The sequence below is a fragment of the Macaca mulatta genome, chromosome 19 (assembly GCF_049350105.2).
Source record: "Macaca mulatta isolate MMU2019108-1 chromosome 19, T2T-MMU8v2.0, whole genome shotgun sequence".
Taxonomy (NCBI): Eukaryota; Metazoa; Chordata; class Mammalia; order Primates; family Cercopithecidae; genus Macaca; species Macaca mulatta.
In genome coordinates, this window is record NC_133424.1 from 54693691 (window position 1) to 54718698 (window position 25008).

Sequence of the window (25008 nt, forward strand, 5' to 3'; positions counted from 1 at the left end):
TTCTCAGAAAGCCATAGAGACTCTACCTAAAACCCTATTGCCAATGATGCAGGATCCACTTACCAGAGACTTTTATCATCTTGGATGTGGAACGTTCGCTGCCAGTGACTGAGTTACGAGCAGAGCAACCATAGATCCCACTATGCTCTGTAGTAATATTGCGGATATAGAGCTCTTGTCCTGATTGCAGAAACTTCCCATTAATCATCCAAGAATACTCTGCCGGTGGGTTAGAGTCCGCGAAGCAGTACAAGTGGATGTTTTCTCCTGTATAGTAGTAATACTTGACTGGAGACAAAACGCTGGGTTTGTCTGGACCATCTGGAGTAAAGAGAATAAAGCCACAGGTGATGTCGTCTGAGGGAAGGAGATGCTCCTGGTCTCTTAAAGGCACCAGTGTCCCTCTGAGCCAAGACACACCCTTAAGGCCCAGCCAAACCGCTCCTGTGTTCACTGAGTCGAGGCCTGAGGTATTCACCTGTTTCTCCCATCACAGGATGCAGACCCCAAGTCTCCCATGATGAGAGTATCTCCTCACCTTATATTCTTGGTTAAGGCTGTGCCTACCCAGGTTTTCCCAGGGCAGGGAGTCATGGCCAGCTCGGGTGTCCAGAAATAAAAGTGTCTGTACTTGGACGTGAGAGAGACTGAGATGCTTGTCCTCTGGTCGTTTGGATTTTAGCTGGTGGCCTGGTCCACAGAGGAACCAAAGATACAAAGGACCTCCAGGGTGACTGGGTCACTGGGGATGCTACCAACTCGATCCCGTATTTTACATTCATAGGGTCTTGTGTCATTTCTTGTGACATTTGCTAGAATGAGGATACTGTTTTTACCGGGTTGCTTTAACCTGGGAACTGACCAGGACGCTCTGACCATTTACCCATCACACATAGGTGTAGCCCTGAGTCTTAGGTTCACAGTTAATGCTACAACATTCTTATTCTCCATGGGGTTGAAGTTGTTGCTGGTGATGTAGGACTTGGGCAGCTCCGCTGTGTGGATAACAGAGAGAAGATTGTCCTGTGTGGCACCTTTGATGCCTCCATAGTCATCCTTCAATCAGAGTTGGCATCTCCCACCTCTCAGCCCACTCAAGTCCTTGAAAGTCAGTAGCTGGTGCGTGTGTCACCAGACAGATGCATGATGATCTAAGGGCTGAAAGACTCTGAGGCCTCCTGCTCTGTCTTAGGGAAGCACAGACTTTCTCAAGTGTGAATTGAGCAGCAGTGTTGGGTCATGGACAGACAGGTCAGTGGGACCCACAGCCCCTGGTACCCCTCCCAGTCCCTCTCTAATCAACTGTCTTGCTGGCTCACCTTGGGTTCATTACCTGGAATGTGCAACTGCTGGGCCCCTTCCAAATTCCATCTTACTTTGCCCCCCCAGATATGATTTCTCTGCAGTTTCCACTTCCAAGGACATTCTAGAGATGAGTAATAATGGGACTTCCCATTGTCCTGAAATCCTGAAGATACTGAGCAGCCTGGCCTGGGACTGGATGTTTCAGCAGAAATAAGACAGGGGAGACCAGAGTCAAGCCTGGAGGTCAGTTCAGTCATCAGGCAGTGGAGGTACAAGGTGGGGCAGTTTTCTGCAGGTGTTTCATGATTACTTACTTGAGCCAGTGACCTCCAAAGACAGAGCAGAGTGCAAGGAATGATCTAGAAAGAGTGAAGGGGACAGGCAATAGCTGGTGGCTTAGGAGCGGAACTATGTTCCCTATTCTGGATTCTTTAAGTTTCCTCTCCTTCTGCAGAGGACAGGTGAGGACTATGTGGATCTTTCCAGAAACACATGTGGACATTTGCAAATGCAGAACTGACTGGTGGAAAGGGTGGGAATGAACTTCTGGAAATCTGGTCCTCATGTACTATGTGTGTTTGATGTATATGAGACAAATTTGGGGAGAAGTTTTGCTAATATTTTCTTCCATTGGACACTCTCCTCTCTGATTCCATGGGTTTCACTACTCTAGGGACCTCATGTAAGTGAATTCCAGAGTGAATTTGAGAAGAGAGATGCTGGGAGTGGGGAGAATCAGAAGTTTTTTGTGGGCGTGCAGTTTCTGTTATGCAAGACGAGGAAGTTCTAGAGATCTGCTGTACAGCTCGATGCCTATAGTTCACACAGATTGAGTGTTTCTTATGCATAAGACTTAGGACAAAAAGTGTTTTGGATTTCTGACATTTTTTGATTCTGAAACGTTTGTCACATACTTGCTGGTGTAGCATCCCAAATCGGAAAGATTCAAAACCTAAAATGCTCATATTTCTTTTCAGCATCAGTTAAGTATGCAAAAGTGGGAAGTGATAGGCCAAATACTTTCCTGCCTTTTTTTTTCTTTTTCTTTTTTTCTCTCACCACGTTTCTAGCTTGGTGATTAGTTTTTGGTCGATTCCGTAGTGGTCATGCGGCACTTGTATATTCTTGAAGGCTTTGGGATGTGAGAAATAATGATTGCTATTTTCTACGTCATCAAATCTTTCCACGTTTCCATGATTGCATCTTTTCCTCAGTTTCTGTGTTGTGGCAGTCATTAATAAGAGCCTGTCAGGTCAGATTTAGGACAGGTTTATGTAATTCTGGAAAAAATGTTACTGGGATTCTGGTAGGGGTTGCTTTGAAACTGCAGCTCACTTTGGGTAGTATTGTCTTCCTAACAATATTGATTCTTCCAATCTGTGAAAATGAAATGTCTTTCCATGTACTGATGTTGTCTTTAATGTCTTTCAGTAACGCTCTGTAGTTTTCAAGGTATAACCCTTAGACAGTTTTGGTTAAACTTATTCCAAAATATTTTAATCCTTTTGATGTTAATGTGAATGGAAATTCTTTTCTTAATTTCCTTTCACATTGTTCATTGTTAGTGTATAGTCTAAAGAATGATATAGAAAGAGTGAAGGGGACAGGCAAAAGCTGGTGGTTTTCAAGCAGAAACATATTCCCTGTCCTGGGTTTTAGATTTTCCCTCTCCCTTTGCAGAGGGCAGGTGACTCTTCCCTGATAGCCAGATAGGCTTCACTGGAAAACATATTGCCAGTGCCCCAGGGACCCACTTACCAGGGACTATGATCCTCTGGATTATGAGATTTGTTCCAAAAGTGGCTGAGTTATGTATGAAACAGACATAGACTCCTCTGCATGTTTTAGTGATTTGGGGATAAAGAACACTTGTGCTGATTGCTGGAACTTCCCATCAATCAGCCAAGAAGGCTCTGCCAGTGGGTGAGAGTCTGTGAGGCAGGAGAGCTTGAGGACTTCCCCTGTGTGCTAACAGGTGTACGAAAAAGAAATGGTGGGATCATCCAAGCCATCTGGAGCAAAGAGAATAAAGTCACAGATGATGTTGTCAGAGGGAAGGGAAAATCCTGGTCTGTGGAAGGGCCACAGTGACCCTGTGAGCTAAGTTACAACACTGAAGTCCCAGCCAAATCCCTGCTGTGTTCACTGATCTGGAGCGTGAGACATTCCCCTGTTTCTCCCATCATAACCTGTGGACCCTGAATCTCCCATGACAGGAGCAGCCTCTTCTCTCCCATTGTTGGTCAAGCCTAAGGCTACTCTTTGTGGTCATGGCCAACTTTGATGTCCAGGGGTAAAGGTCTCTGTACTTGCACCCGAGAGGGACTGGGAGGCCTGGCCTCTGGCCATGTGTATTTGGGATGGCAGCCTGGCTCACAGAGGAACAGAAGATACTCACAGACAGGATTCAGGGTGACTGGGTCACTGCGGCTGGAACTCACTGGGCTCTTCATTTCACATTCATAGGGTCCTGCAGTACGCTTTGTGACACCAAATAGAATGAGGGTCCTGTTGTTTTCGGACAGCTGCAACCTGGGACTGATAGGGAGGCTCTGACCATTTATCCACCACAGGTATCTTGCGTTCGGAGTGTCAGGATAACAGGATAAGGTCACAGTCTCCGTGCCCTCCCTGGGGTTTAAGTTGCTGCTGGAGATGTAGGGCTTGGGAGTCTCCACTGTGCAGATAACAGAGAGAAGATTGCCCTGTGTGGCACCTTTGATTCCTCCAAAGACATTTTTCAATCAGAGATGGCATTTCCCACCTTTCAGCCCACCCAAGTCCTTAAAAGCCCATATCAGGTGTGTGTGTTACAAGACAGACGCATGGCAATCTGAGGGCTCAGAGATTGTGAGGCTGCCTGCTTTATATGAGAGAAGCACAGACTTTCTCATGTGTGAATTGAGCAGCAGTATTGGGTCATGGAAAGGCATGGGACCAGCAGTCACAGCCCCTAGTGCCCCTCTGAGTCCCTCCCTCTCCAACTGCCTGCCTGGCCACCCTGTCGTCCTCACCTGGAGCATGCAGTGCTGGAATCTTCTTAGTTTCAGTATTACTTTACCCCCCAGGATATGTTTTATATCTGCAGCTTCCCTTTCAAGAACATCCTAGAGATGGATGATAGAACTTCCCATTGTCCTTAAACCCTTTGGGTACTGGGAAGCCTGGCCTGGGACTGGGTACTTCAGCAGAAATAACACAGGGGAGACCAGAGTCAAGCCTGGGGGTCAGTGCAGTCATCAGGCAGTGGCGCCACAAGGTGGGGCAGTTTTCCCAGTTGTCTCATAGTGACTGACTTGAGCCAGTGACCTCTAAAGATAGAGTAGAGTCCAGGGAATGACCTACAAAGAGTGATGGGGACAGGCAAGAGCTGATAGCTTTGGACCAGGACCATGTTCCCTGTTTTGTGTCCATGATGTTCCCTTCCCCCTGTAGAGGGAAGGTGAGGACCATTTGGTTGTTTCTAGAAATACATGTGGATATCTGAAAATGGAGAACTGACTGGTGGAAAGGGCGAACATGAACTGATGATGGAAGTCTGGCCTTCACGGACGATATGTGTTTGGTGGCTATTAGAACAATGTTTGGGAAGAAGTCTTGCAGAAACTTTCTGTCATTAGACATTCTACTCTCTGATTCTATGAGTTTGACTACTCGATGTACCTCATCTCAGTGGATTCCAGAGGGAATCAGAGAGTAGAACAGTAGTTTCCAGGAGCTGGGGTCGGGGGAATAGGGCATTGTTCCATAGCTGTGTGGTTTCAGTTAGGCAGGTTGAGGAGGTTCTAGAAATCTCCCGTACAGCTTCATGCCTATAGTTCATACAGATAAAGTGTTCCTTATGCAGAAAGTTTAAAACCAAGTGTTTTGGATTTCTAGCTTCTTTTTTTATTTTGAAGAACATCTTTTCAGCATCACATCAGTGGTCAGAAGCATTGGATTCTGGAGCATTTCAGATTTTGGATTTCTAGATGTGGGATGCTCAATTTGTAATACTGTAATTTTCCCATTAAAAAGTTGTCAGGAGTTTAGACCTCATGTTATATTCTGACTCTAGTAACAAGACCCAAAAAAAATTTTGGAGGAAACTTTAAAATGTTGTCATAAGTGGAAATTTTAACTGATGTTTCAAACATCTAAGATCAATTGCTGGTAGTAGTATTTCTCTTGATACCCAATTAAGGTTTAGGTGTGGGGTGAATTCCAGCAGAATCAAATTATGCTCAAAGAAAGATGCCAAAGGTGATTTGAAATTAGCAAGTCCTTAAGTAGAAAGAGTCCCGTTAAAGGGACAGAACTGGCCAGTGTGTCAATTACATAAAGGGAGGAATGATGCCGAATTAAAAGAAGTGATGTGTGTTATGTTAGTAAATATAGAAAGAACTCCCTGTTTCTAATTTCTGTGCAGAGTTAGGAAAAATGGGGAGGAGCCCAAAACAGGTATGTGAAACGCTTTCTTCATTTTCTCTTAACCTCAGGAAGTACAACTAGAGTTTAAGTTTGTGTGAATTAGGAAGACTCTAAGTGAGTCGCCAATGGTTCATGTGTCCCCCACACGAACAACACCAACTTATGAAAATGGCATCATCAGAAGGAAACAATCATATGTGGCACAGGCAGTAAAACCATCAGATAGCAACCTCTGGCCACCTCCAACAGGTCCCCGACACCACCAGTATTCCCATTACGTGTATGTTACAGCCTTGGTAGTTGTCCCACAACTACAAAATTTAAAAATTGCTATTGTCAATACAAAATGTTAAATATGAAGTAGAATATGTTGTCCCACTTTTTTTCCCCAACTCTTTTTGAACTTTCCTGTTTCAGTTTTGGAAGTTTCTATTGACACCCTCTTTCTGTTGCCCAGGCTAGAGTGCAGTGGTACGGTCTTGGCTTACTGCAAGCTCCACTTTCGGGGTTCACACCATTTTCCTACCTCAGCCTCCCGTGTAGCTGGGACTACACGCGCCTGCCACCACGTCTGGCTATTTGTTTGTATTTTTAGTAGAGTTGGGGTTTCACCGTGTTTGCCAGTATGGTCTCGGTCTCCTGACCTCGTGATCCACCTGCCTCACCTTCCCAAAGTGCTGGGATTGCAGGCTTGAGCCACTGTGCCAGGCCATCTCTGAGGGATTTCAATGGGTTGTTGACTTTTGAGTTTGTTCAGCTGTTTACTTACTGTTAGAACAGAGTGACAAATTTCAAGCTTGTCGTATGCCTGATGGGAAACCAGAAGTCTCCAGGAAGTGACTGGAGAATGTGAGCTCCATAGTAGGCTGAGGATGGAGTCACAAGTGAAATGGGTGAAATAAGCCCATTGGCTTTGGAGACTGCAGGCCTGTCCAGCCTCTGACTCTCTAGTGAGTCAGTGCAACGATTCCAACAGTGACACAAAATTAGCACGGTTGACTCCATCTGGCATCTAGTCTCAGGTTGGCTGCCCTCACTCATTCCTGGACATAGGCCAGGCTCACCATGGGAGGAATGTAGTTTATGGTTTAACTTTGAAGAAACAATGATAATAGTTCCTCGATAAAAGTAATACCCTTATTTTGCCCAGGGATTGCCTTTGTAAAACTGGTGAAAAACCATGAGAGTAAGATTATAGGAGGGAACTGAATTCTGCTAAAGTGCAGGCACAGTTTCCACAATCTCTTACTGCTCTAATGTCATTTGGTCAGAGTGTACAAAATTTGTAAGTAATTGTTCCAATAGATAACATCACTATTGTAGAACCTGAGGTTGGTCTTTTGAGATGTTTCTTATTCTTTGCATTCTGGCAACCTGCTGACCTCATCCATACCCATGACTAATGGCTCAGTCAGTCACGTGGTCCCCACCTAGAGGCGGATTCAAGCACAAACGGATCATTTCCCTCCGCCCGCATGATTCCATCATCAAACAATCAGCACTACCCATTTTTCCGTCCTGTGTCCCTGAAACTATCCTTGAAAATCTCTAACCCGTGATCCACTAGGGAGGCTGATTTAAGTAATAATAAACCTCTGTCCTCCTGTTTGGCAGACTTGGACTCGTTAAAATCTTTCTTTACTGCAAATCACCATCGGGATAAATTGTGTTTTTTTTGTGCAGGAGGCCAGAAGAACTTGTTTGTGAATTATAAGAGTGGATGGAGGAGCTGCCTATCCCTGTCCCACGGTCTTGTCCACAGATCAGCCTCACAAAGGGAAAGATCCCTGGATGGGGATACAGTGGAAGATCATTCTCTTAGTGACCTGGGGACATTGGCTTGAGATGAAGCTTTTCAGGAGTGGCAACTCCAGTTGATTTCTGTGCCTTTCCTATTTCCTGGGAGGTGGGCCAGGTCACAGTGTTAGCAGGAAGGGAACAGAACAGTCAGCCTAGTTAGAGGGAGTGTCTGGGGAAGGCCTAGGGATGGAGGAAGAAGCTGTGCAGGACAGGGCTTGCCAGATAGAATGAAGTGGGAGGAAGATGAGGGACAGAGAGAAGCCGAGAGAGGCAGAGACAGCATGACAGTGAACAGTGGGGGCTACAGTGACTTCAGTGACCCCAGGGACCAGGTGCTCCCGTTTCCACAGTCCAGGACCAGGGAGCCCTGAAAACCCTCCAGTGGCCAAAGAGCTTCAGAGTAACACATGAAGTGGGATGGCTTTAGGGGCAAGAGGAAGTGGGGGGATGAAACGTGGGTGTCAGCCTCTGAAGGACAAGGGACAGGTGTGGCGAGAATTTCCTAGGATTCTGCATCCAAGATCCAGTCTCTAAAGAGGTTATGGATCATTCATTCCTTCATTCAATTCCTTCATTTGTTATGTGAGAGCACCTGAGGGTGTGTCTCTCACTGGACTTGAGCTGGTGCAGGGTGTGAGTGGGGAATGAAAACAAGGTCCTCTCTTTTATCCTGTCATGCCAGTGACATGGACACTATGGGAAACATAGGATTTCAGGTTCAGTGATAGGGGTTAAGATCTGAGGGGGACGCCTGGACATTTTTTGTACTGACTCTGATGGTTGAGACTGGTGATTTAGTTCTGGAGTGCAGACTATTCAGCTGACCATTTGCTCTCACTCCTCTGAGGTTTGGATGCCTAAGAAGAGAGGATTTGAGCCAATAAATTACTACAGGGTCATTGGAATCCAATAAGCCCTCACTTCTGGTGGAGGAGAGGATGGGCCTGTGGCTGCAGACAGACCTCATGTGACCCTGATCTGCCTTTTGTGTTTGTGTGACTCTGGTTCAGTGACTGTGCCTTCCTGTGCCTCAGTTATCTCTCAGTCAAATAAGCTAAATGGCAAATGGACTGTGGCTTTTCATGCTATCTGTGAATAAATTGTAAATTCTTCACAGTCACCTGACCTAATGCTTGGCACAGTGGAGGTGTTCACACAAACAGCATTTATTGTTATTCACTTCCATGAGAGAGCACCTTTAGGTCAGATCTCTGTGGACAAGCTGCTGCCAGGTACATTTTCTGTCTTCTGTTTCTGCTTCTGGGGACATTAGACTACCTATGGAGTGTCCTAAGCCCCACAAGGCAGTTGGCTGATGGCCTACAAAGCTTGTCTTTCTGTCCTCTCCACTCTGAGTGTCAGGTGAAGAATGCTCTGTCCTTGACCAGATGAGGTTCTGAGTGCTGAGCCCTGGCTGGTGAGCAGCTCCAGGAGACACAGTCGTCAGACAGCTGATGAATCCTTTGCCCCAGTAAGCCCTGCCACAACCCAGAAGTGACACAAGCTCCTCAGCTTTATCTGGAGTAATGATTTAGGGATGGGGTCTGGGGTTGAGGCTTCTTGGGCTGAGCTGCTCTGAGAGTATCTCAGGGGTCCTCTTTGGCAAAGCCCTACTCACTTCTCCAGGGTCTTTCTCAGGGTCAAGTTTATGAAGAGGGCATGAGGTGCTTGGCTGAGGCTGATCTCCTCCTGCTGAGCACCCCCCCCCCCCCATCAGACTGTCCTTCCTGTGCAGCAAGTGTCTGCAGGGTCTGGAGGCAGGAAAGGAATTCTGATCTGTTGAGGTTTGTCTCCTCTGTGTGTGTCCTGCACTAAATGCCAAAACCCAAACATGGGACATAATGCAGAGAGGGACACAGGCACAGTCCAGGCGTGACCATCCTGTGTGTGCAAAGTAGAAGTGACCCCGCCCCCCAACACCCAGGGATCATGTGGAATCACTCACCATATAAGGTGAAATGTCCAGTTACTCCTTCAGTCTTGTAACCTCGCTTTATGATTTTTACGGTGTAGGATCCTGCGTCCTTCTGGTTCACACTCTGGATCAGCAGGGATGCATTGGAATATACTCTTTCTCGTCCACTGTATGCAGGCCCAAATATAATTCTTTCAGTGTCTATTATATATGCTGTAATGTAATGGTGGAGGTCCCTTATTTGCCCTTTGTACCAGATGTAGGCAGCAGGATTCTTGGTTAAATTGTGCACAAGTAGAAGAACATCATTCCCCTCAGAAATATTGGTTGGCTCAGCTTCAATTGTGACTTGGGCAGTGGTCGGCGAGTTCCAGAAGATTAAAAGTGATGCTAGTAGGTGGAGAGAGCATCAGTCAATATTGAGACCTATGTATTGGGGTGAAAAGATGGGGCCATGCGTCCTGAGAAGATCTCTTCAGTCATCAGCCTTGAAGACACACACGCACACACACACACAAAATCCACACATACCTCTTTTTGTGTGTGTGTGTGATTGTGTGTTTGTGTCCTACTGTCCTACTGTCCTACTGGGTGAAGGTCAGTGGCATGACCCCATTCCTTCAACACTTCTGACCTCGGTATTTTTCTGTTTGGAATTCTCTTCCCCAGAGGTCTGCACGGCTCCCTCCACACTGCCCTCAGGTCCTGCTCACATCAGGGCATCCTTAGACTTCTTTCCTGACACCTCCTTCAGAGACTCTGGGTTTTCCCTTTCTGACATTTCCCTGCTCTGCTACCTCCGGAGCTCTTGTCAACACCTGACCTCACATTCTAGATCTCTTTGCATGTCTGTCTTCCTCCCCATGAGAGCATGAGCTCCCTGAGGACAGGGACTTTTATGATCTTGGTTGCACCCCAGTGCCTGGGACAGGCTGCAGACTCTTGCAGATGTGAGGGTTCCAAGGGCCCTCCATGCCAGGGCTATTTTTTTTTCTTTCCTCAATTGTTGAGGTTTTTGCTGAGGACAATGTTTCATGCCCTGCTTACATTTTCATTTGAAGTGCAATCTGATAATAGTTATTATTATCATTTTTCAAAATGTGGTGTCCAGTGATGATTAACCAGGAAACAAGAACACTTGAGATTTTCCTTCCTCTTACCAATTCCGGTTCAATGTGATTTTCCTGTTTTGACCCCTGTCCCTCTTGCGTATATTTTTCCCTCTCCAGGCTCCAACAGAGCCTTCTTTCCTGTATTTTTTTTTTTTTTTTTTTTTTTTTGAGACAGAGTCTCTTACTGTCAGCCAGGTTGGCGTGCAGTGGCACAATCTCCGCTCACTGCAACCTCTGCCTCTTGGGTTGATGCAATTCTCCTGCCTCAGCCTCTCAAGTAGCTAGGATTACAGGAGCACACCACCACACCTGGTTAATTTTTTTGTATTTTTAGTAGAGACGGGGCTTCAGTGTGTTGAACAGACTGGTCTTGAACTCCTGACCTCATGATCCACCCAACTCAGCCTCCCAAAGTGCTGACTTTCATTTTTAAGAACCCCCTACTCTCCAGGAGACCCCATCCAATCATTCTGCTTGCTCCTCCTGTCCTCTCCCAGGAAGTTCTCTCCTCACCTGTGAGCAGGAGCTCCTTCCAGCTGATGTGCAGTGTGCAGGGAGGGGCTGAGGGGGCCCCCATGGTCTGTGCTGCCTGTGTGTTCTCCGTGGAGATGAGCCTGGGATCCAGAATCTTTCTGAGCACGACTGTCAGCTGTGCTGTCCTTCCTCCCTCTGTGCTGAGCCTCTTCCCGCGGCAGGAGCACTTCTCTGGTTCATGGGTGGGGTCTGTTCCCAGGGCACCTCTCTGTCCCCGCCCCTCTCAGTCCTGCCTCCTTGTCCCTCCTTCTCTTTTACCTTTTGTCTGTGTGTCAGGTCCTTGGGAATTGTGGAGGCCTCTGCCTTTTTCAGCAGTGATTCTGTCAACAAACCTCGATACACACTATGTGCAGAAACACAAACATACACACAAAAGAGACACACACAGACACACACGGTCACACACATACCCTGTAGGTTGGGCAAGCACAGTCCTGGGTCTCAGCCTCCTGCTGTCCCCATGGGTCTGGGTCGTGTGCACATTTGTGCCCTTTGCCCTCTTTCATCCCCATCTAGCTCTCCCCTTCAGTGCAGGAGTCTGGAGCTGCACCAGGTCCCTGTCACAGGGATACCCCATTGTGCTGTGGGTGAGCTGTGTGTTGCCTAGTGACAGGGACCATTCCTTTCTCTAATTGTGTCTAGCTTGACTGCAGCTTCCAAGGATGGACATTCAGGACCTGGGTGTCCCACAGGAAACTGTCCTTCCTGGAGGTGTGCAGGGTGAATCTCTCATGCCTGTTGGGAGGAGAGGCCTGTGCTGGTTGCTCAGTGGGGGCTGTGAGTCCCATGGTCAAAGGACAGTTCTCAGTCACTCCATTGCTCCCTGGGGACTGGTGGCTGAGCTAGGACTCAGGGTTTCTCATTTCTTCCTGACCATCTTTTGTGTCCTCTCTTCTGTGCCCAGCTGACTGTACTGTGGTCAGCACAGTACACTTCCCCATGGTGCTGCAGGAGGAAGTGGGGAGTTACCCAGGAACCCCGTGGAACATGGCTCGTTGAGACACAGGAAGGGGAGACTGGGACAGAGCAGGGGTTTAGAGCTGGAGAGATTCATCCCGACTTACTCTGTGGTCATGATGGGCTCAGCCCTGCATGTGCTGACATAACCAGGGGTCTATCCTGAGGGTTTTGAATTGGCCAAGCTGCTCTCTGTAGAGGAGGAACAGGCAGTCGCCAGAGATTCTGTTTGGAGGGACGTTGGTCACCCCTGAGAGGGCAGGTGAGGGTGAGTTGTGTTCTGGGAGCAAAGAGCAATAATATCCCCTTCTCCTGGCAGGGACACAGGAGAGGTCTGTCTTCCCAAGGGACAGATGGGGGTAGGCGGCCACATCCTGGACGGTGCCTGTGTGTGACCATCACACACGCTTTGAGCCCCACGGGGTGCAGCGGGTAGAAGGTCACGGGGTGCCTGTCTGATTCCCGGGGAGGCTGTGGGCCCTCAGGCAGCCGCTGTTCTGTGTCAGCGCTAGGCTTGGCCTGGGATGCCCCACAGAACAGGACAGATGGAGCACGGGCGGGCATTTAGGGAGCAGTGACAGAAAGAGTTGATGAGGATGGAGGGAGGTCACGAGGGGAAAGCGTGCAATGTGGCTTCGTGTGCACCATCGCTGCCCTGGGAGATGTCTTTTTAGCTGAGCCCAGGGAAGGAGCAAGCCTGTGGGGCAGGAGCTGCCAGCAGAGGGAGTGGTATTAGATTGGCGGCCGCCAGGTCTGGGAGGAGCTGACAGAGTCCATGTGGGGAGCATGGAGGACGTTGAGGTCTTGGGCCAAGGTGACCCTGGTGAGGGTGGACCCTGCTTGGCTATGGGTTCTGCTGAGGGACGTCGGCCTCCCCTGGGAAGGCTCCAGGCTGGAGGGACTCTGCCGCCCTCTGGTGGACTGGAAGGGAAGTGTGGGTGGCCGAAGTCCCTGCCAGGCTGTGTGTTTTATTCCACAAGGATCTGCACATTTCACTCGAGGTCACACATATGTTATATTACAGCTCCATCACCTTCCAGCCCAGTGAGTCCCATTCTCTGTGGCTCCACGTTCACTGTTCTCCCTCTTTCACAATCGGATGTCCCGAATGCAGATTTTTGTCACCTTCTGTGAGTTTGTGTGTGTGTGCAGTAGGCGGCACTGTGTATACCCTGGGGACAGTGATGTCTGGGGCTGAGCACTGCACATGGGCTTGGGAGCTTCCAGCTAACTTGATTGAAAAAGTGATACGTTTCATGGAAAACACTGGGTCAGATGATGTATTCACGGGCTTTAGCTGCTATAACAAACAACTTAGCCTCGGTGAATTAAATAATAGAAATCGATTTTTCACAGTTCTGTGAATTACGTGCTATTTTAACCACTTTAAAATGTGCAATCAAGTGGAATTAACCACATACACAGTGTTAAGTTCCCATCAACACTGTTTTTCATAGAAAATTTTTGTCATTTTAAACTGAAACTTTGTATCATTGAAACAATAATAACTCCGTGTATTTTCCACCCTAGACCTTGATCATCTCTACTCTATCTCTATGAATTTGCCTATTCTAGATGGTTCATGTAAATGGAATTTTATATATATATATATATGTTATTTCGTTTCTGACATATTTCACTTAGCATAGTGTTTCCAAAGTCCATGTATATTCCAGCGGATGTCAGAGCTTCCTTCCTTTTTATGGCGGATTTACATCCTGTTGTATGTGTCACCACATTTGTTTATTGATGTGTTGATGAACACTTGGATTGTTTTCATATTTTATCTTTTATGAGTAATGCTGCAATCAACAGTCCCATGCGAGTATCTATTTGAGTTCCTCCATTCAATTCTTTGGGTACATACCTAGGAATGGATGCTCTTTTATATGAGAATTCTATGATTATCTTCTTGAGGAATAGCACATCTGTTTCTCCTAGTGGCTGTACCTTTTTATACTCTCACCAGCAATGTATGAGGATTCCAAATTCTGCATAAGGCTTTCACTTGTTATTTAACATGTGAAAAGAATGGTAGCCATATTTATAGGTGTAGTGTGGTATCTCCTTGTGGCTTTCACTTTGTATTTTCCTAATGACTATGATGTTGAGTTTCTTTTCATATCCCTCTTGATGATTTACATATCTTCTTTGAGGAAATGTCTATTTGCGTCCTTTGCCCATTTGTATAAATTGGTGGTTTGTCTTTTTGTTATCCAGTTGTAGCAGTTCTTTATCTATTCTGGGCATGAAATCATTGTCTATGTGATTTGCAACTGTTATGTCTCATTCTGTGTTTGGTCTTTTTATTTTCTTGATAATATCTTTGATGCACAAAAGGCTTGCATCTTTAGCCCAATTTATCTATTTTTCCTTTTTCTTTCTCATGTATTTGGATCATACCTGAGAATCCATGGCACATTTGAGGTCATTAAGTTTTACCCCTATGTCTTTTTCTAAGATGTTTTTATGGTTATAGATCTTATAATTAACTCACTGATCCATTTTTAGATAGTTGTTTGATATGGTTAGAAATACAGTTCTCTAAGTTTATTGTCTTCCATGTGGTTACCTAGTTGTTTCTGCACCTTTATTTGAGGGACAGTGAGCTCCTTAATGAGGAGCACAGAAGACATTGCTTTGGGACACAATGTTGTCAGGGGAGTTGTGTTCATCTCTACTTCTTTATTTTTTGTACAGTTTGGTTCTCTGCTGGACATACTAGATATAGAAGTCTTTGTTCATTCTCTTGGTTCTGGTTTGGCTGACCTGTCAGCTGGAGCTGGAGGACATGCCTTGCAGGGGAGTGACCCTCATGTGAAAGAGCAGTGCTCAGCAGAGTGAAAGCAGCTGAGACCCAGAGAAGCCAGTGAGGTGTGACTCTTAGAAGCCAAAGACCAATAGGTGGGTGTCCTCAGGGGCAAATGGACTGCACTGGTACCCATTCCAGTGGACTGGGGAAAGCTAAGAGGCTTTGGATATTCCATTTTCTCTCTCAGCTCTTCAGTAGGAGATTTGGGCCCTGGGCTGGTACTGTCCTGCAGCAGGGACAGGGTGGACAGGGATGGCTGCATATCAGGCCTAAGTCCATGTCATGCTCTCAGGCATTGCCCCTGAAGATGGAGAATTTTGTTCAGAGGCCCAGCCTGGGCACGTGGGAGGAACCACCTTATTAAAATTAATTTAAGAAAACAGTATGCATGCTTTATTCTTCTAGAATAAGTATTAATGTCATGTTTTACAATGTATCTCTTAAAGGAATGGTGAGAATCATCTACATAATGTATGTTTTAGGTGGTCTTTTCTATAATTGCAGCTTTCACATGTTCTTATAGAAACCATTTCCTTTGGGATCACACAGGCAGTATCTCTGTGTTCATTTCTACTGGGAAATGTTTATGCAGCGTGGAGAGAGTCACGTTTCCTAATGAGAGATGGAAAGCATTTGACTACCAGAAAAAGTGTTGAAATTCTGCTGGTATGATCATGGTGCTGCAGGTGGAGGTCAGTTGAAGGGCGGTGTCCGGCAAAGCAGTTTTGAAAGTCTTTTTTATTTTTATTTTTGTTTTTTTTGTTTTTTACAAAACCATGGGCAGAAGCCACCACCTGGACCCACCACATGTTGAAATGGATGAGGGACAGAAATGGAGCTCAGTAAATTGAGAATGAAATCCACGAGTGGGGAAGAGGTTTGAGAGGTCAACGGGTGTGAGAGGTGAATGAGTGAATGATGAATGTTCAAAACATCTTCTTTCTCCATAATTAGAGAGCATTTAGTCCCCTGAGCCAGACAGTGTCCAGGCCAGGGGGAGCAGGATGTTGTCAGCTCTCCTGGTCAAAAGTGAGACTCCAGCAGTGTCCAGTTACTTGATCCAGTTTGGGATTTATTCATAGTTTAAAAATGATCCAACAGTATACAGTTTTGAAAATATACAAAAATCCCTATGCTACCATTCAAAGACAGACAAGATGGCCCTAAGATGGTGAGAGAATCAGAATGGGGTTTGGGTTTACATTGTGTATTTTTTTCTCCCAATATCTACAGACTTCCCTACATCAATTTTTTAACATAACCCAGTGTGTGTCATTCCCTTTCACAGTTACAGACATTTCCAGTTCATGGTTACAGACCCTTGGATAACCCACACCCTTTCTGCTGTGAGGTACAGGCAGCCATGCGACATCACCTCTAAACATGCCTTCTGGGACATCAAATTGCTGATTAAGTAAAAGTCATTTCAATAGATATTGAAGACCTCCATTTTACCCCTCTCACACTTGTAATTCTTCTACCAGGAGGTGATGGATTTTAGTGGTGATTTGCTTTTATAGATTAGTGTAGATTAATGCATCTGCCAGGGGCAATTTTTGCGTTCGGAAAAGTAATTGGCAAAGTCTGGAGACATTGCTGGTTGTCAGAGCTGCGGGAGGGAGTCCTGCTGGCCTTGAGGGGGTAGAGTCCCCAGATAGTGCTGAACATTCTAGAGTTCACAGAGCCCCAACAGCACGACCACTACAAAGTTCAATGCTGAAGTTGAGTGGAGAGCCCTGATGTGCTTCCCCTAGCTTCCCTGGAGCTTTTTACCTTCCCCTTCCATCAGTCTCTACCACTTTCTCACCTCCTTGAACCTTTGTGCCCTCCGTTTGAACTTTCCCTTAGTTTAAGACCTGCTGTAAACTCTGGACTTCCTTAACCCCTTTCTGATCCTCAGCAGGGTGTCCTCTAGAGGGGATTCTCACCTTTCCTGGAGCTTCCCAGGATCCAGATGCCCCTGCCCTGTGTGGGCACCAGGGATATGGCTGTACGCCTGTGTCCCTACAAGTCCTGTCACTCAGGACATTTGTGTGAGAGCAACTGAGGTGATATTACCCTCCCCTACTTTTCTTGGAACATAAAAATATGTACAGACCTTATAGAGTAAAATTTCTCGATGCATGTCAAAATTTTAAAATTATATATTTTTGCCTTCCAACCTTTACTGGGAAAAATTTATCACACTACCAGTCATGAAAAATGATGCCTAATCAGGGTTATTCACTGTATTGTTTGTCTAACAGCAAAATATTGGGAACAACCTATACTTTTTCCAGCACGATGCTTACTAAACAGATTACCTTGTATCTACACAATAGAATATGATGCAGTTGCATTAAAAGTAGAGAATCTTTCAGCTATTCATATGGAAACACCTCCATGTTGTATTTTAAGTATGGCATCTAAACATCACAGAACAAGGTGCAGTTTTTGTACTAGATGTGACCTTAGAACATTATTTTTACTGTTTTTTTTTTTTTTTTTTTTTTTTTTAAAGAGAGAGTGTGTCACTCTCATACCCAGGTTGAAGTGCAGTGGCGAGATCATAATTGACTGTAGCCTCAACCTTGTGAACTCAAGCAATACTCTTGTCTCAGCCTCCTGAGCAGCTGGAATCACAGGCACGTGCCACCATGCCTAGCTAATTTTTTGTGTTTGTTTCTCTAGAGATGGGGTTTCACCCAGGCTGGTGATATCCCAGGCTGGTCTCCAACTTCTGGGCTCAAGTGATCTACCCACTTTCCCTCCCAAAATCCTGGAATTACAAGCAAGTGTCATCACACCTGATTGTGCCTTTTTTTTTTTTCTCTTCAAATTGGACTGCAGTCTACTCACTCATCTCTTTCCCCATCAGGTGATTTCTATTTTTCCTCTATTTCTCTACCATATGTCCATGCCAAAATCCACATGTATTTGCTTTTGTTTAGAATTAGATTTTTTTTAAAGAGAAGCCTTAGGAATGGTCTCCTAGCTGATTTTCAGGATTCTAATCTTTACTGTCTAAGCCATAGGTTTACAATTCTGGATACTGATTACAGTCACTTATAGGGCGTTTAAAGCCTACCAATGCCTGTACCATCCCTCAAGTGTATCTGATTTGGCTGATGTGCGCTGTCGTCCAAGGATTGGTTGTTTAAAAATGCTTTCAAGGAAAAGTGTCATTTTGCAGTGGAGGAACTTTAGCCCAGTGATCAAAGTTAACATCCCCAGTAATCAGAAATAACGATAAGGTAGGAGACCACCCCTCATATTGTCTTATGCCCAATTTCTGCCTCCAAAGAAAGAAGTAAAAACTAAAAGGCGGAAATGAAATCCACAGGCAGACAGCCCGGCTCCGCACCCTGGGCCAGGTAGTTAAATATGGACCCCTGACCTAATTGGTTCTGTTATCTTATAGATTGCAGACATTGTATAGAAATGTACTGTGAAAATCCCTATCTTGTTTCATTCTGATCTAATTACCGGTGAAAACAACTCCCAGTCATGTACCCTCTGTTTGCTCAATCAATCACGACCCTCTCACATGCACCCCCTTAGAGTTATGAGCCCGTAAAAGGGACAGGAATTGCCCTTTTTATGTTCCTTGGGGAGCTAGGGTCTTGAGACTGAAGTCTTGCCAATGCCCCCAGCCGAATAAACCCCTTCCTTCTGTAAATCCGTGTCTGAGGAGTTTTGTCTGCCGCTCCTCCTGTTACATTTCTTTGTTCCCTGACCGGGAAGTGAGGTGAATGGTGGATGGTGTAGGCAGCTCCTTAGGTGGCTTAAGCCTGCCCTGTGGAACATCCCTGTGGAGGACTCCGACCAGCCCAATCCACGCGGATCCTGAGAGGGCTCCCGGGTAGGCATTTGCCCCCGTGGGACGCCTCGCCAGAGCAGTGTGTGGCAGGCCCCCAAGCAGGATCAACGCAGTCGCTGAACACCGGGAAGGAATGGGGACTTGGAGTCTGAGCATCTGAAACTTGGTAAGACTAGTCTTTGAAACTTGCCCACTCCGTTTGAGTGGAAGTGTGGCCTGATCACCCATGGTGTGCCTTTATTGGCACTTTGGTTTTGGTTTTGACTTGGTTTGAATTGCTTGACAGGACTGGTCTTGGGAACTTGCCTACTCCATTTGAGTGGGAGCGTGGCCTGATCACCCACGGTGTGCCTGTATCGGCACTTTGGTTTTTGTTTTTGACTTGACTTGGATTGCTTGACACTTTGGTTTTGGTTTTGACCTGGCTTGGGTTTCTGGATACCCAGATTTTGGTTTGGTGTAAACTACAAAAGTGTGTGTGTGCTGTTTTTACCCGTTTTTTGTTTTGTGGTGTGCATGTGTTGTGAGCGTGGTGTTTTGTCTAGAGCAAACATGGGTGAGGCACAAAGTAAGCCCACCGCACTAGGAACCATGTTGAAAAATTTCAAAAAAAGGATTTATGGGAGACTATGGAGTACTATGACACCAGAAAAACTTAAAACTTTGTATAAGATAGACTGGCCAGCATTAGAGGTAGGTCGGCCATTAGAAGGAAGCATGGACAGGTCCCTTGTTTCAAAGGTATGGCAGAAGGTAACCTGTAAGCCAGGGAACCCAGACCAGCTTGTTTTAGATCCCCCGCCCCCAACACACAGTGGTTGAGAGAACAGCAGCATAAGTGGCTGACAGAGGCAAGGAAAGACCAGCAGAGAGAGAGAAAGGAAAGAGACAGAGAGGAAAAGAGGCAAAGCGAGAGAGAGAGGAAGAGATGGAGAGGAAGAGACAGACAAAAAAGGAGTCAAGGAGAGAAAGAAAGAGAAAGACAGAGGCAGAGAGAGGAAGAGACAGAGGCAAAAGGGAAGCCAATGAGAGAAAGAAAGAAAGAGAGAGATATATAAGTAGTTAAAAAAAAAGCGTACCCTGTTCCTTTAAAAGCCATTGTAGCAATTCTAATTTGGACAAAACAAGGTGTTATTAATAGCAACGGATAATTAAAATCCCAAACTTACCAGGTTTTCAACAAAAGTAAAGTTTGCTAAAAGTTAACAGTGTGACATGTATTATAGTAACTTCTAATCTGTGGCCTTAGACAGTCTAGTCCACAGACATAAAAAAAAAGGTTCACTTTGGGAAAGAAAGGTTATCATCTTCGGATAAAAAAAGAAAAAAGGGGGGGCGGAATTTATATAAAAAGAGTGTTATATGGTAAATTCTTGTCCTCAAATAAACTGGTTGTTTAAAGAAAGAAATGTTTGTAATAAGTCTGAAAATGAAGGCATGTCAAAAAAGAAATTGCTGGTAAAAGTCGTGGGGGAGGGGGTTGGAAAGAAAGGTTATAAAAAAAAGTATGAAAAAAGAATTTATGCAAAAATATTGTACAATTTAAAAGTAACTAGACCTCCTGAATGTAAAACTATTGAAAAAAAAAAAAAAAGTAGTTTATGTGCAAGGTATATAAGAAAAGCAAAATATATCTTTGGTAAAAGGATTATAAGGAGGCATAAGAATGTACATTTTTACCTACATTAAAAAGTTAAAAATTATTATTTTGAAAGTTTAAGCAAGTTTTAAAATGTTAATTGTAAAGAACATTGTGTAAACATATTAGCTAAAGTTAAAGAAGTATCATCCAGTTTTTCTGTGAACTGGACATTAAAGTAAAAGCATAGCAGCTTTTCTTAAAGCACCAGCCTGCTCTTTAGCAAAAATTATAAAAGATTAAAAAGAGTCTGTAAAATCTTACCTTATGGTCAAACATAAAAATTAAATAAATATGTCTATAAGGTTTTATTAAAATTAGGTTTAACATTAATAACACACTAATATAAAGATAAAATTTAGCTTATCTGGTGTAAAAATTATACAAGAAGCATTGTTAAATGTAAAATGGTATTTGGTTTTCTTTGGTTTAAAAACTAATAAAAATAGGTTCCAAAGGAAATTTCTCAGTAAAAAGGCACTAAGGACTATAAAGTTCGCTGCCAAGGTCCCCACATTTAAAACAAAAGGTCAATTTCTTAAAAATTATATACTTGGTTTATCTTCCACTTTCCTTTCTCACAAAAAAAAAAAAAAAAACCTAAAAGGCTTTTAGCACATCTACCACCCCTAGAATTTCCAGTAAACCAACACCTACCTGAAGATCACATTCTCATCGAAAGGTGGAAAGAAAAAACACTTGAGCCAGCCTGGGAAGGACCCTACCTTGTGCTGCTAACCACCAAGACTGCTGTTCATACAGCAAAAAAAAAAAAAAAAAAAAAAAAAATGGATTCACCACAGCCAAGTCAAGAAAGCGCCAACCCCTCCAGAGTCGTGGGCCATAGTCCCAGGGGAAAACTGTCATGCGCGTCCATCCATGTGAAGAGGCCACCAAATAGGCTTTGTGTGAGCAAAAAAGCTGTTTATTTCACCTGGGTGCAGACGGGCTGAGTCTGAAAAGAGAGTCAGCGAAGGGAGATAAGGGTGGGGCTGTTTTATGTGAAATGGGTAGGTAAAGGAAAATTACAACCAAAGGGGGTTGTTCTCTGGTGGGCAGGAGTGGGAGTCACAAGGTGCCCATTTGGGGAGCTTTTTGAGACAGGATGAGCCAAGAAAAGGAATTTCACAAGATAATGTCATCACTAAAGACAAGGACCGGACATTTTCACTTCTTTTGTGGTAGAATGTCACCAGTTAAGGCAGGGCAGGACATTTTCACTTCTTTTGTGATTGATTCTTCAGTTACTTCAGGCCATCTGGGCTTATAAGTGCAAGTCACAGGGGATGCGATGGCTTGGCTTGGGCTCAGAGGCCTGATGAAAACCCTACAAAACTAAAGCTAAGAAAAATTTAACTCTTTTAATCTATTCCATTACTCTTTCTTCTTTCCTTGTTCTATTACTGACCATCTAGTTATTAATATAACCAAGTCAATTTCACCTCAAACTATTGCATTTAATGCTTGCTTTGTTACACCCTGTGAGGACTTGCCAAGTCAAAGACAGCTTTCTACTTCAGAAAAGTACTTCTGTCCCTCCTGACTCCCCTCAGCCTAGACATTAGTAAACTAGGACCATTTAATCCAGGGAGATTTCGATAAAGACCCCAGTGCCAACCAGGAGTGTTGCACCCCGATGTACAGCTTTCATGCCATAGTTGATCCAATGTTCTGTGGACCACTAAAGAGCAAGGATGGACTGCCCCAACTGCTTTTTGTAATTTCCCTAAAACCACACATTCATTTTACTGGAGGATCATAGAAGTTAAAGACTTAAAACAAACTTTAGCAATTAAGACAGGATATCAAGATGCAAATGCCTGGTTAAAATTGATCAAATATTCCATTTGCACATTAAACAAAAGCAATTGTTATGCTTGTGCACATGGCAGGCCAGAGGCCCAGGTTGTCCCCTTCCACTAAGGTGGTCCTCCAGTTGACTAGGCATAGGCTGCATGATAGCTCTTTTCCAGGATTCTACAGCCTGGAGTAATAAGTCATGCCCAGCTCTCTCTGCTATATCCCAAAGACCCTGTGGGTCAGCCCCCGAGGGCCATCCAGCTTCTGTCTCCCAGCACTAAGTTCACTTCGTGTCTCTCACGACAAGGAGGAAACTTAGCATTCCTTGGAGACTTGAAAGGATGCAGTGAGCTTAAGAATTTTCAAGAGCTTATCAATCAGTCAGCCCTTTTTCATCCCTGAGTGGATGTCTGGTGGTATTGTGGTGGAGCTTTACTAGGCACTCTGCTGAATAACTGGAGTGGCACTTGTACTTTAGTCCAATTGGCTATCCCTTTCACCCTGGCATTTCATCAACCAGAAGGAAAAATAATACTAATAAGACATCATAAAGTGAGAGAAGCCCCTTATGGGTCTTTCAACTCTCATGTCTATTTAGACACAATTGGAGTCCTACAAGGAATACCAGATCAATTTAAAGTTTGAAATCAAATAGCTGCAGAATTTGAGTCAATATTTTAGTAGGTGACAGTTAATAAAAATGTAGATTAGATAAACTACATCTATTACAACCAATAGCAACGAGCTTTTCAAGAGTTAAAAGAAAAACTCATGTTGGCCCCAGCCCTGATACTACCTGACCTGACAAAACTCTTTACACTCTAGGTGTCAGAAAGAGAAAAAATGGCAGTTGGAGTTTTAACCCAGACTGTGGGGCCTGGCCAAGGCCAGTGGCCTATCTCTCAAAACAACTAGACAGAGTTAACAAAGGCTGGCCCCCAGGTCTAAGGGCCCTAGCAGCAAAGGTCCTGTTAGCACAAGAAGCAGATAAACTAACCCTTAGGCAAAACCGGAATATAAAGCCCCCCATGCTGTGGTAACTTTAACAAATACCAAAGGACATCATTGGTTAAAAAATGCTAGATTAACCAAGTACCAAAGCTTGCTATGTGAAAATCTCCACATATCTGTTGAAGTTTGCAACACCCTAAACCCCACCACCTTGTTCCCTGTATCAGAGAGCCCAGTTGAACATAACTGTGTAGAGGTATTGGACTCAGTTTATTCTAGCAGGCCCAAACTCTGAGACCATCCTTAAGCATCAGAAGACTGCAAGTGGTATGTGGACGGGAGCAGCTTCGCCAACCCCTGCAAAGTGACTCTGAAGAAGACGACAAGCCCTGCTCCAGTCACACCCAGAAGCTGACTGGTCCACGCACAGCTGAAGCATGAGACAACTCATCGCGGTACTCATTTTCCTTCAAATTTGGACTTGTACAGTAAAGACTTCCACTGACTTTCCTCAGACTGAGGGCTGTTCCCAGTGTATACATCAAAGCACTGAGGTAGGACAAAAGGTTGCTAAGGTCCTATTATTTTACACTTATTGTAAGTGTACTGGAACTCTAAAAAGAACTTGTTTGTATAATGTTATTCTGTACAAAGTATGTAGCCCAGCAAATGACCAACCTGATGTGTGTTATGACCCATCTGAACCTCCCATGACCACAGTTTTTAAAATTAGATTAAGGACTGAGGACTGGTGGGGGCTCTTAAACGATATGAGTAAAGTGTTAGCCAAAACAGAAGAAAAAAAAGGGTGCCCAAACAAGTCACCTTAAAATTTGATACCTGTGCTATCATTAATAGTAATAAGTTCGGAATAAGGTGTGGTTGTCTTAATTAGAAAAGAGGCTATATGGCAGAAAATAAGTACATCTGTCATAAATTAGGACTGTGTGGAAATAAAGGTAAATTCTGGTCTTGTGTCGTTTAGGCCACTTGGATAAAAGAAAAAAATAATGATGAAAAGGATCCAATCCACCTTCAGAAAGGAAAAAATGGCCCTTCCTGTACTAAGGGACAATGTAACCCGTTAGAGCTAGTAATAACCAATACTATTGATCCTTGCTGGAAAAAAGAGGAGTGTGTGACCTTAGGAATTGACGGGGCCAGACTGGATCCCCGAGTAAATATCTTGGTTCGAGAAGAAGTTTACAAACACTTTCCTGAGCCACTGTTTCAAATTTTCTATGATGAACCAAATGTACCAGTACCAGAAATTCCAGAAAAAAACAAGAAATTTGTTTTTGCAATTAGCCAAGGCATGTAGCCCAGTCTCTGAATGTCACTTCATGTTATGTATGTGGAGGAACTGTAATGGGAAATCAATGACCATGGGAAGCCCAAGAATTGGTGCCTACAGACCCATTTCCTGATGAATTTCCAGCTCAAAAGAATCACCCTGATAATTTCTGAGTCCTAAAATCCTCAATTATTGGATAGCTAGAGAAGGAAAAGAATTCACTCACCCTGTAGGACGACTTAGTTGTCTGGGACAGAAACTGTATCATGGTACCACAAAAACAGTCACTTGGTGGAGTTCAAATCAAACAGAGAGGAATCCGTTTAGCAAATTCCCAAAGTTGCAAACCATGTGGACCCACCTGGAGTCCCACCAGGACTGGACAGCCCCCACTAGATTGTATTGGATATGTGGGCATCGAGCTTATGCCAAATTACCTGACCAGTGGGCAGATAGTTGTGTTATTGGCACAATTAAACCATCTTTCTTCCTACTGCCCATAAAAACAGGCAAACTCCTGGGCCTCCCTGTCTATGCTTCCCGTGGAAAGAGAAGCATAGCTATAGGAAATTGGAAAGATGATGAATGATCCCCTGAGAGAATCACACAATATTATGGGCCTGCTACTTGGGCACGAGACAGCTCATGGGGATACCGGACCCCCATTTACATAATCAACA

At 44.7% G+C, this 25008-nt stretch overlaps 1 protein-coding gene across 1 annotated transcript; it reads right to left on the reverse strand.

The window, feature by feature from the left end:
- Window positions 1–34: 34 nt before the first annotated feature.
- LOC144337093 (pregnancy-specific beta-1-glycoprotein 2-like) lies at window positions 35–11264 on the reverse strand. The gene is made up of 4 exons (XM_077979916.1): window positions 11056–11264; window positions 9461–9820; window positions 3704–3982; window positions 35–321 (listed from the first exon to the last, which is right to left on the reverse strand). Exons 1-4 carry the CDS (start codon window positions 11117–11119, stop codon window positions 35–37), a joined length of 990 nt encoding a protein of 329 aa, XP_077836042.1. The 5' UTR covers window positions 11120–11264.
- Window positions 11265–25008: the final 13744 nt, after the last annotated feature.